This window comes from Mastigoproctus giganteus, chromosome 6 (assembly GCF_048544385.1).
Source record: "Mastigoproctus giganteus isolate SK-2022 chromosome 6, ASM4854438v1, whole genome shotgun sequence".
NCBI classification, from domain to species: domain Eukaryota; kingdom Metazoa; phylum Arthropoda; class Arachnida; order Uropygi; family Thelyphonidae; genus Mastigoproctus; species Mastigoproctus giganteus.
In genome coordinates this window covers 183,046,887-183,060,319 of record NC_143580.1, presented here as the reverse complement: position 1 = coordinate 183,060,319, position 13,433 = coordinate 183,046,887, and the positions used below count along the sequence as shown (strand labels likewise).

Here is a 13,433-nt window from a genome sequence, read left to right as displayed (position 1 = left end):
ACATCAGTTAAACTTTTCCCAAAAATGTTTTACTGAAAAGCCGTTGCCAACTTCCTGTAGAATAACAAACGAGCAAAGTTTGCCAAATGCGCTCTATCCTGCTTATCAGATGGTCGACGAGTTCGAAGTAAGCGAAAGAAGAAAAGAAAGACCAGTTAATTATTAGCGATAACAATGATAAGTTAATGGAATATCGTGACATCATATGAATGACATCGCGTGTGGCGTACAAACAGGAGCCATCTCAATTCAGCTATTAAAGTCTGTTTCGTCAGCATCTAACCTGATATGAAAATTGTATATACAATCGTTTTTAACACCAGCTTATCGGGAATTGGCACCACTTACCCTCCATCTTACCAATATAATATATGATAGACGTTATTAAATGTTTGGCGCGTGCGCAAATTGCTTAATTTCTTAAGTATGGTAAAAATATAAACTGTAAGAAACCGTACGAAGATTAACAATTAATATTTTGTCTGCTCCAAGGCATTCATGGATGGCTTGAAGGTTGAGAAAAGTGAAGGGGAAAACTTGTTCGGGTATTTTTCTAATAAAGCCCTTTCCCCTTCGTTTCACCGTCGATAAAAAGGGTGATTTTAAATTTATGGAGAAGAAGGTTGATCCAGAGAACGGAAGCAAGAAATGAATGAAGAGTGGATTTGAAATTTATATACAGTTAATAATATATATAAAAAGGAGAAAAACTATTTTTTTCTTAATGCAAATGAACGTTTATGCTAATACAAGTTATAAGTTATGGTTATTTGAAATGGGATAATCTGTGTTAATCTAAAAATTAGGTGTTGCCGATGATGGTCAATGGCGCAGCGGATTCGGTTTTTTAAGATAAAAACAGCATTGATTTTACTAGAAATAAATTTCACTAAAATTATTTTCCACTCTCAAAGAATGGTTTGGTGATTAATGAGTAAGATTCCAGCTATGGGAATTCCCGTTGTCATTATTTGCGCACTGCAAGATGTGTGTTCATCCTCAAACTATAGATGGGATTTCTGATGAACGGAAGGTCACTGATAAACAAAACCAAAGAGCAGGTGAAAGAACACAGATTTTCCAGCATTGGCCGTGAAATCTGAAATCGGGAAAGCTCACGCACAATGAGCAACCAAGAAGCCAAATTAGAGGGTGGAATCTTGCTTAGAAGAGCCCTTGGGCAGTTATGATTGCATTAATTGTAGAGTCTAAGGTTTTTATTATTGTATTACCATCATATAATCTAAGTGATTCAAATTCTTTTATATTACACCTTAGACATCATTTCTTCATCTCCATGAGCACTTAATAGGCTCCGTGTAGTGATCAAAGACTGAACTGATTCTATAAAAAGTAAAGGCTACTTTTATTTATTTTTAAAACAAACATGTTTCCTTGGTTAGTATCTGTTCAGATTCATGTCAACTGTATCTCCATAATAATTTATCTTTAAAGGTAATTCCTGTTATTTTAATAAAACTAAACCGTATTGGTGATCTGCACAAAATCTGTTGAACTGAAGGGTGAGAAATCAAAATAAAATTACTGCTCTGGAGTATTCAATCGATAAGAGTTGATTTCGCATTAAGAAAAGATTATCCTACTTAAATTATAGATACAGAAAAACCTTTTAGAATCTCATTCATAATGAGCTGGATTAATTCGTTTTGATTTACATTTGAAAAGACAAATTGATATCACAATACCACTTGAACCTCCGGAATATGCAAATTAGGGCAGATAATAAAAGGACACCATTCAATTCTAATCTAGTGCTGTACGTCATGTTTGTCATTAGGTTTTCTTTTTCTGTAGAATGCAAGAAAAGCAGTGGGTGGCTACTGACCGGATAGCCGCAAGCCGAGGTAACAAAAGTCTTAATTGTTTAAATAATGGTAATTCCAAGGTTATAGAAATAATATTGATTGACAGAAGGTGTCTAGAAGGAAATAACAAGGTTAGCCTAGAGTTATAACAAGATGGCTCTTGTCTGGTTCTAACAACAAGTGCCATAAGCAGATTACAGCCAGACAGTTCTTTCTAGCGCTCTCAGTGGCGGGGGAAAGGCCAGTTTCCAAGCAAAAAGGGAGGGTCCGTAAGACTTCATGCTGAATCTTGACCGATAGTCGATATTATAACTGATTCTCGGCATGATCTCACCTGCAGAGAACGTGGCCCCAACCCTCTAGCATCAGGAAAAAGGCTCACTATCGTTACGGCGCCCTGATGATGTGGGATGACATCATGATGACTGCATGCATCGACCCATATTTCAATTAAGGCACTTCCTCACCGTTCAAAAGGTACAGGAGAGAGGTTCTTGAATTCAGTGCAAAGCTTTCGAAGGTACTGTGGGGCCTTAATTCAGAACGACGATGATGCTCTCCCACATAGAGTTCAATTGGAAGATGAATTCCTTCAAAAGTGAGGATATTTTTCGGATGGCGCAGACAGGCTGAGTACCGGACCTATATAATGTTATTAATTTCTGAACGTGTGGCAAAACAGTATAAGAGTTTAAACAACAGTTTGAATAAGACATCGAATTTCAAGGGCTGTTATTATGAGAACTACAGCTGGAATTTTTCCCTTTACAAACCAAATCAAATTAATTTCCGTTTTAGTTAAACTATTGGAAGATTATACCCCTCCTGCCAAACATAATTTACATCCAAATTCGATCATGTAATTAAGAAAAACATTGTTTAAAAACTATTTTAAGAATTACAACGTGAGTAATCAAAATGGTTTCTACAGTTAACGTCTATTATGGATTTCTTTCGGTGGATATGTGCATTCAAAACTCAAGACATATTGAAGTACGTACTAGATACCGATAGTTAATAATATGCAAAGCAAAAGCACTTACAAATACGTTATGGAAGACGAAGAAGAAGATGGAAGCCTTCCATTTATGTGAAGAATTCTTGACGTACTTACCTGAAAATAAATAAAAATTCATGAAGAAGTGGTTACACTGTAATGATGCATCAAAAACAACTAATATTATCCATTCTTTAGAGTAAATATTATACAACTGATTGCAAAAGTAATTATTATTTTGAAATGCTTTATAACCTTAATCTAAGCTGTTCTGAAAGTGTATGTTTGACTCACACGAGTGGACTGAAGCATGTGTCGGTGGAGTAGGTGGCAAAGGGCATTCGAATCCATTCTGCTGCAGGATGGAACACTTACTGGAAAGATTTAATGGCTGCTTGTCCTACAAGGGTTTGTTTCTTCGATGTCTCTTAGAGGGTAAGATACCTTAAATGGGATTACTCTCCATCCATAAACACGACAGTAAGTAAGATTTATAGGGTTCAGGAAACGGTTGATGCACATTCCCACTAGGTTAAGACAGTGAACACTGTCATTCGTGAAGTAAGAGATCAACCACTTAGAAAGAGAATAACTGTCATCATTGTTCTTATATACGTAAAAGGGCCAGAGAGAGAGAGAGAGAGAGAAAGTTGAATCAGCCATTGTGTGTTTCATGTGTATGTATATGTACACAAATATCATACAAAAATTGTTTAAAATTTGTATATACAAATATAGTGTCTTTCAGAGGTCCTCATGGGGAAATTGCATAATGCTATGAAATATTTAAATTCCATTGTGTGCCGTAGTAAAATATTAGGCAATCGTCATAAATAATTCGATTTTCGTCAACAAAAATACAATTACATATGAATAAAGACAAGACAATAAAATCAAAATAATTTAAAAGATCGAAATAACCAGTTTAATGAAATTGTATGACGCCAGCTGTTTCATAATGTAGCATTTTTCACTGGACCTTGGACAAATATTTTCCAATGAACAATATAAAAGAAAGTTTGTTTGAATTTCAAACTTATATTCCACAATTGGATACTAAAGATTTGCTAAGTTTTAAAAGTACGCTATGCACAAGAACATACTTTGTGCTCAGTGAAAAATCATCTTACAAATCTTAAGAAGTTATTGTCAAATTATGGCACAAACGTGTGGAGTAATCGATCAATTTTCATTAAATATTACTCCCAGATCAATGCTTCAATTGGCATGTTAGGTCCCAACAACGTTTTTTATTAAAATCCACATCCCATCTAGCTAAAGTCATTCTATATTCCTGCACTAGATTCAATTCTCATCTGGATTGGGAGCAACTTTTTTTTTATCCCACCGTGGCTGTTATTATTGGACCTCCGACAAGGATTGCATAGTTTCCCTCTCTCCGGTTTTCTTTTCCGAAGTGTGCTTAGTCCCTTAAAGCAGACAGTGCCCAAAGACTATAGTATAAGCAATTTACAGACACGACATATAAGATTTAGTTGTTGCTGTGCCTAGTCAAAATGACCAACCCCTTCACTAAGGATAAGGAACCTGTTTCCAATGGTTTCATCGTGTTTCTTAACGGAGTATCGGTTAATGATCTTGTCACTACAGGTTTGATTCGTTGGCAATCCCGTAACGTAGCACATGAATTGCTCTTATTCTTTTGTAAAACAGTTTAACCAATGATTCCCCCATCTATTAAGTCAATGAACCTATTTTTAATGCATTCGGTACACGCTCACGCTGCTCAAAGAAAAGAAACATGGACCAGGCATGAAACTAGTCATGAATGAAGTTGCTGCCAAAATCCTACACAGTTTGGCAGCAGCAAAGCTTTAAACGAAATTACAGTAAAATAGATATTCCTGGTGGGAAAAAAATTATAATGCTTCTTATGTTTATATATTTTCCTTGACTAATAATCTTTCATGTTAAGCTGTACTGTAAATATTCCGATTATTTTGAACTCCCTCCTCTTCCCGAAGTGGGTGCACATTAACTATAATCATCTTGTATATACTGGAATCCAAAAGAATTTACACTGTCTCAATGGAGAATAGCAACCCAAAAATAACTTATACACTCGGTGGGGTTGAATTAAAAATAGTACAGGAAGAAAGGATTTGTGAATTACGATACGAGAAGACACGAAGTGCTAAGAGAAATGGACAGACGGTAAAGAAGACCCATGGTGTCATATCGATGATTTATCAAACATTTGCTTGTAGAGATTGGGAGGTCATAATCCCACCCTATAAGGCTACACTTGGAATACAGTATAGGGACCGAACTTAAACCAGGCATGGAACAAAAGGCGCCCATGTGAGAAAAGACAGAATTGTGAACCACAGAGCTTCTCTCTAGGGAACCCCACTGAGGTATATAAGGCTCTAGGGGGTTGGAGAGTAAAATGAATAAAGGCAAACGTTTCGCTAGTATTCTTTTAGTCAGTGAGTTGTTAATTATTGGAATAAGTTACCTCCGGGGGTAGATACGGTGACAGCTTTGGAAAATTCAAAGGCCAACTGGCTAGTTACCTACGTGAGGAAGATAAACGCATAGGTATTTTATTTTAAGTTTTATTTTATATTATTATTTTTTGACTGGTGCAGCAAAGGCCAGTGGCTTCTTGGCACTACACCCTGATACTAATTAGATATTTACATTCAATTGAGACTAATTAGATTCAAAAAGCGAAGGTTTCTTCTAGCCTGTACCTCTCAGTTCAAATATGTGGTTTTTGTCTTTGGGCTGCACTGCCTTTCTACCCATGAACCACAGTTGCATCCTCACAATTACAAGAAACTGCAAAGGTCCTTCTGTTTTAAGCGAATACAACGTGGTCTTTTGTAATTATTGTTAAAGTTAAACGCCTTCAACACACAGCAGGCAACCATCGAATTGTTATTATCCTGTTCAATGTCCAGGATATCAGACTGTAAATGGAAACGTTTCATTTTTCAGCACAAGTGGAAGAATAATTTGACCCGCACATAATAAAAGGTGAGAAAGAATTTACTCCAATCTGTAGCGATTATGCTTGATATTTCTAGTTATGAAAGTAGCAGATTCTTAAATTGCTAAAGTGTATGATTTTGTCTGGCAGCCTGATCCGACTGTAATATTTAATAAAAACTACAGGCACGATTTCGCTTCGCTCAAAAGAACGTCTCAAATATCCCTAATTGACGACAATCATGGTGATCACGCAATGGAGGAGATAAGAAAAGCAGGAAAGACTGTTAAAAACACGCTTCTGACGTTGCTGTGCGCTAGAGGCAGCGCTAATATTTATGGGCCGAAGATCTCCGTCGACAGACAGTTTCAGGACATCCCACCGAAGGAAGCCATATATCATATTCTTTACGGCACTGACAAATGATTTATTCGGCAGCTTTTTAAATAACGCCTTATAACCGAAAGTAATATTTTACTTTCCCCTTTAGCAAACGCTTTTCATTCGTCCGCATTGTCACTCACGTTTTTGAAGGCACGTATGTTCGACATACCCGCTCGTTTTGTGCCCGCCACAGTACTAGCAGTACGTGGGTACATCGGTAATTGCAATTAAACCGCTGGCGAATCAACTGATTCAGATCTGGCTACTTGTATTCGGAATCCTACTTTATAATCCACTTAATAATCTGTCTTCAATTTTAGTGGGGAAGGGACGATCTGTCAACTCCGTCCCTGTGACCTTTAGATAATTATAGTTGGTAAATATTTTATCCTCGAATGTAGCTTGCTTCTATTATGTTTACCAGCGTAGAATCCACATCTGCTTATCAAGCATTTATCGACGTATTGAATACGGTAAAATCATTGGGTTGCTTTCAAAAAAGGCCTTCTAGCCGAGTGGTCATGATCGGGCGTGCAGTAGCACATGCTCTTTGAGTAGACTGGGGTTCAAGCCCCCTGACTGCTAAACATGGCTGATCTGCCAACCCGCACTGGATCGGCGTGGCAGATTATGGTCCAGTTCCCTCAACATGAATCGTTGAGGAGGCTTCCCGCAGTGGATTGATAATGACTGCAGTTTACCTTTTCATGGGTCGCTTTCAGTCTATCTTCCCCCACCCCCAACTGGATAGAACGCTTTGGTAAACTGATTGCATAGCTGCTTCTACTGAATGATATTTTTAGAAGAAATGCTGCTTTTTTCTTTTCTAAGATAATGATATACGAAATGGTAATAGGCATCCATTTGGTGCCTATTACCATTTGGCCACATATGTACAACAGAAATAAATTCTGTTTAAAAATATTTTTGCTATTTTGTTTGCGTAAAATTTGAGGGTCTTATTATAAAGGCCTTAACGGGGAAAAAAAAAGTTGAAAAAGTTTCTTTCTGGCATCCAAAAAGTAGTAGTGAACTCTGAAATTTCCAAACGCTTAGCGAGCAAGTTTTTATTTTATTAAAAGTTGCTATTATTATTATTATCATAATAAATTCGACCTTGCAGAGAGTGTGGACTGGTGGCCTAATAATGCGAGTAAGATCTTTGACATCCCACACTCCTCATCTCTTCACACACACACAGCTATTTCTAAGGCATGCCCGCCATTGTGGGCAATCTGCTACCATAAATCTTGCAAGTATACCCATAGGCAAAGAATAGACATCTCGCCAAGGTAAGTGTCGGACATTATCTTAACAACCACATGCTAGACGGCCGAACATTAAATTTGGCCATCCACGCATGTATGTCAAGGTTGAGGTAGACAACAGCCTGAAAAAGACTGTTATACAATTGGTGGAGTTTAATGGACTGCTCATGCAACACTAGGTGTTTTTTTCCTCAATTTCTTTTTTAATCTCTGCGTTCTCCTGGATATTTAAGCCTTCCTACCCTTAAGTAAAATATGCAAATTTATCTTGACCCTTACATGACTCTGTGCAGATAAAAGAGAGAGATGAAGAGATAGAGAATATGAGCGACGTTGAAGGTCGTAACCCCCAATCAGTAGCGAGAAGCCTCTGCTTAACGGGAGAAGGAGTGAAGAAAACTTGATGGTAACAAACTAATGTTTGCCAGCCATATTATAACAATCAGTACCAAACTAATAGATTGTTATCGCATGCTTCAAGGAAGTATCTGATAAATTTTAACAACAGCAGCGCTGAATTCCGATTTTTTAGTTAAGGTGCAAAAATACAATCTGAAAGTTATTTAAGTCCACAGAGGGAAGGGAATCGATATTTTCTCCCGCCAATTAGCAGACTGTGGGGATAAATGCTCCCTCAATCTCCTTCACCAGCAGACAGCGCCTATGACCACCACCAAAAATTATAACCATTTAAAAAATATTGAAGGAAACTACGAATGGAAAGCTCATGGACAATTTCGTATGTGAAGTTCGTATACTGTGAGTACAGCTGCAGAGCTGGATTTACTACGGAAGGAAGGGTTGGGGGCCCTCCATTACAGTGTAATAATTTCACTCAACTTGTTACTCGTTTGAGGAAGTCTAGGTTCAAATCCCGCCTGCAAGTGCTTCAAGGCTTTTTGAATACGGCTGTAGTTAGTTGATCCGGGGCAAAAAGGGAGTTAGATTCATCACTGTGAGTTATATTCGAGTTTTTGAGCCTTGTCCTGGAGGATTTTTGGTGCATAGGCTACTCAAGTCATACGTGCCATTTATATTTCTTATGTTTTTCTAGTTCATACGGATTAGTCGTGTATTATATCAACAATATATTTGTAATGCTGTTTGAGGGCCGATTTGTACCATGCAAGTTGAAAACCCCAGAATAATTTATGGAGGAGCGGGGGGAAGGGACTATCTCTCCGACTGAAGAAACATTTACAAATTCCTCCATTTTTTTGCCCGATTCGAATCCAGGTGACTCTCTATCCCTTCCTTCCCCTACAAACAATGACTAAACCACTATACTCTCACGGAGGATCACACACACTTCTACAAACAATAATAAATCTAAACATAGGGAAATATTTACGGGAATAAACCAAATAAAATAAATAAAGCAAAATAAAATAAAGACCAACACGTTATAGAGGCAATTATATTAAATAAAATCATACTGACATGGTATTGACAGCAATTATTATGCTTAATTTCCGCGCTGACGAACTTTTCAATACGTCAGCGCAAAAGATAAAGTTAACAGACCAAGTACCATTCCTCATATAACTCCATCAGAAGCCATTCTGTATTCTTGCCTTTATCCAACAGTAAGCTCAAGCAGAGAAAACCCTTTCAGAAAATTGGCACAATTCAACAAGATTTTGTCAATTATAAATCGTAGTTAGAGCGCGTTTACAAAGGGTCATATTAATTGCACCAGATCGCTCTTTCAAACCTCATTTTGGGGACCTTCGACATAGCAAATGAACAAGGCAAAACACGTACTTCCATAATAACAATACTTACAATTGCCTTCAGGCTGCCTGCTAGTTATACATATTCGTCAAATAAAGTATCGTTATCTTGGTTGTTACGCTCTGGCAAATGTATTCGTTCATGAACAAACAGTCACGCAATTTCTCTCTCTTCCTCCCCTCCCTCCTTTCAACCTTCCTCACTCCCATGGTAAGGATCCAAGTTCTTTAATTATACTGTTCTTGCAGATGAATCTTTTTGCATTGTGCGTGGGCTAAAATGACGTCCAAAAGAAGAAATTATAATAAATCATTCTTATTCTTAAGATACAGGAGTGAAGACAACCAAAATTAACATTCTAATCCACTATAGCTTTTTAAACATTCCATTAATGTGGCCAATTACGAGAGAGGGTAATTCTATATCTCACATATATTTTACATCATCCATGAAATAAAGATATTTTCAAGTATAATTGTACAAACGAGGTATATTAGGTGTAGAATCAAATCGTTGTGAAAGGAGTTCACGATATGAGAGTTACTACATTGTAAGAATGCCTTTTTAAGAATACCACAATGTTTAAGCTTTGAGTTCCATGGTTTGAGTTCTAGCTTTGAGTCCTAATAGCCCTAAAAGTTATACGATGATGTATTTAAATCAGTAAAAGGGTCTAAATGAAATTACCAACAAATTGTTGTTGGTAATTTGTTGGTCTAGCCCAACAAATGTTGATCTAGACCAACATTTGTTGATCCATTTAACAATGTAAATATTTATTATTTTAATCCATTTAAAAAGCTTTTTGACAAACGTGATCACCTTACATTTCGAGTTGTTTGTTTTGTGGTTATGAGGATCTCTTCAAGAAGAGAAACGTTCAATGGCTATTTGTAGTTGCCGATAATTAACTACGCTATTTATTAACCTATAAAGGGTAAGTATTAAGCGTATAACAAATGTCACTGAGAAAGATGTTAAAAAGAAGAGAGGAAATGATGACGATCCCCGAGGCACTCCTACTCTTAACGAAGAGTTTCAGAATAAGACACCACTTACTAAAACATTGAAAGATGGATTTTTAAGATAGTTCCTTACCCATTGCAATAAGAGATGATGAATACCATATAAAAATAAATAAATATTGGCATTAGTGGCCGTCAAGCGTATGCTCATAACCGCGCGTGTGTTGGTGGGCTGAAAAACCCGAAAGAACTCACAGGAAAATGCCCTACTTCCTCCATCTGAAATCGAGTAACTACAACCTCGATTGGCGCCTCCGTAGCCAGGTGGGAAGGAGCAGCAGTGCGTAAGACACGCTTCTTGATTAGACCGGGGTTCGAGCCCGTCACCACCAAATACGGAGGATGCGGAAAGGTCAGGGAATGACCACCGCATATTCCCGGAGCAATATGGCCTTAGTTGCTAATGCTCCTAAAAACCAAATAACAAACATAACAAACAACAACCTCGATTGAAGAGGCCTTTAGAAATTCCTCCAGTCATCGACGGGACCGAAACCCTTAAACGATTTCGAGAGAGATAAAAATTGAGAATTTTGCTAGGTAGAAACCAATAGAAGAAATAAACTGAATTATGAAGAATAATGTTAACTGCATATACATAAATTGGATGCAGATTTTAAATGTAAAAACATTAGAGATCTACAATTCTTGCTCTTCTTCTTCCCACGACTGGCGTTCAGAGGAGGAGGAAGAAAGAGATATTTCTCAATTTTAAACGTAACCAACTGTGATTACCCAGAAATTCAGGAAAAATGGGTTACGTCATGCATCCAAGGATATTACATTCTTAAGATTAAGAAATATAAGACATTTTCTCAACGCTGTTTTAACCAACGTTTTTACTTTCCCTAAGCTTGCTCAACAGATTGTCTCCAATTTTACAGATAAACTATGTTTTGGCAATCTGTGCAGGGAGTGTGTTAAAGATATTATCTCTATTATTCATTTCAAATATTCGAAGCACAAGTGGCAGGCACGCTTCTAATCGGGAGCGTCTACTCTGATGTTGCAACATCCCACTACATGTTATCGAAGATTTATTGGTATAGCTGCATCGTGCTCAGGCAAGGGCCGTGGACTGACGACATACGGGAGACGCCGTTCGTGTCCTATAGTATCTGATGGGGGGTAGGGGGGACTGTCCATTCGTCAGCTATCAATGGGCCCCTCTGGGTATGCATATTTTAGTATATGACGGCAAGGAGCATTTTCGTGTAAAAACCAAAATTATTGCCCACAGTTAGCTCAATAAAATAGAATGCCATAAATAAGAAATGTCATAAAGAGACCACAGACAGTTCCCATGAGTGACGTCATACCTACAGATTATCTGAAATCGTGATGTATGTTGTATAATAGACTCTAACGACTTCTGTTAAAAGTGCAAAGAATGTTTCTTTTATCAGTTTCCATTCAGGAAAACCATCGGTTATGTGTTTTAACGGGCTATGGGGCTCAATTTTCAAACGTATATTGCCACAACATATCAGATTACAGGAAATATCTAGAACACACACAGAAAATAGAGGGGAGGGGAAAGAACAGAAGCATCCAAATTGAGAGCCATATAAGATCTACGGCATCTCTCTACAATTGGAGTTTAAATCAAAGTTCATTCGGAAATGGGCGAGGTTTGATAAACAGCAAAGTTAAAATCGGCAGCTTCTTTTTTTTACTTCATTTTATTTTTCGTCTTTGAATCCAAAATATAACTAAGGATTTCGTTGTTATTCTTTATTGGAAATGTTTATAATTCTGTTAGACTGTCTATTAATGTAGAGATTATCGTAAACTGATAACTGAGAAGCATCGAGGAATATCATTTCTTTCTATTAATAGGTATTTCCTAAGAATTTGAAATTGTTGTTAATTAATAATACTTCCATCAGAGAAAATATAAAAGCTGACATCTTTATATTTTCAGAAATATATGAGACTTATTCTGACCTGAAAAAGTGTATATATTTTTCGTGCGTGTGTTTTTTTTTTATGTTGCACATATCAAGCATGTCTCTTAGAAATTTCCATGGACCTTACTGAAAAAAAGAGTTCATCCCTTGCAAAATGAACTTTACAAGGGACGGACTTTTGTAAGGGATCTTCAAGTCTACATTGCTGGCAGAAGTAAACTTGACGGTTGTTGTACGATTGATATGAAATTATAGTCCATCATTAGATCCTGCAAAGGGAAGTCTGCTTTGCAATTAACTTCATACATGTTTCTGAACATGCGCATCTCGTTTAGTGAAAAAGTATAATTAAATCATTGTACTTTGACTTGCCTTTCAGTTTCCAAGTTATGCAGAACTTCTGGACTACTCAATCAGTCAGCGGTGTTTAAGAGAACTAATCTTTCATCCAGGAGAAGGGTCATGTTTGGATTCAAAATTAATCTCACGAGTACTGTGCCTTACCCTACAGTTCTGAATCACTACGGTAAGTAGTGGTCCCGCAATTATTTTGATCGAGTAGCTTCCTCTTTCAATCACAAGAGATCAAGGCTTTGTGTCGATTCAAAGGTAAAAAGTGGTTGTTTCATTGCTAAGTTATGAATTTTTGCAGCTCTTATATTTTGTAAAATAAATATGTACATTAAGCAGAGGAAGCTCTCAGCTATCTGGTTTAAATATTTTCAATCAAGAACTGGTAAATATATATCAGAAAGATACAAATATAAGTCGCGGCAGTTGAAACATTCCCAGAACGTATCTTCCACTAATGGCTAACTATGCTTAGCACAAGTACTTGAAAATTTGAACTGAGAATTAGTATATTTCATAAGTCTCAGACTGTTTTTACTGAGCACTGTCTGCATAAGTAGGGGCAGGCCAACCTCTAACTGGGGATAAGATTTTTTAGGGGAAAGACAGGCCCAGTGGACAGTGTTTCATTTTTGATGGTTTTCTAGGCTGAACTATCTTAGTTTAGGTAGACAATAACAACGGTTTTCAAAGGGTGAGTAAGAGGGAACTGTGGGGTCATCTATAAAAACTGGTCATAAATTGGAACTAAAAAGGAAGGTCTAACGAGTTTTGGGTAGCACATGCTATGCCACTGTTTTCTTCGCTTATAGTGATATCCATACCTTTGCGCGATATCAGAATATATCCATACCTCTGTGCGATATCATCTGTATATATGTCCAGTGTTTCCACTGGACATATATATACAGATGATATATAATCCTTCATACAGTTCATTCTTGCTATTAATTAGTACATCCTTTAGGTTTTTAAAATATTC

The 13,433-nt window shown here is 37.1% G+C and overlaps 1 protein-coding gene across 5 annotated transcripts in view; it reads right to left on the bottom strand.

Moving 5' to 3' along the window:
- The window catches only part of LOC150084795 (protein trachealess-like), a 361,172-nt gene that overhangs the window by 212,406 nt on the left and 135,333 nt on the right, over window positions 1-13,433 (bottom strand). For 2 of the 5 annotated variants that reach the window (XM_090376607.1, XM_090376609.1), the window contains exon 2: window positions 2,870-2,940. The exons of the other annotated variants lie outside the window; for them this stretch is intronic. In XM_090376607.1, the coding sequence (XP_090232733.1) occupies window positions 2,870-2,940 (71 nt within the window). The remainder of the gene's footprint in view (window positions 1-2,869; window positions 2,941-13,433) is intronic. 5 annotated transcript variants of the gene reach the window in all.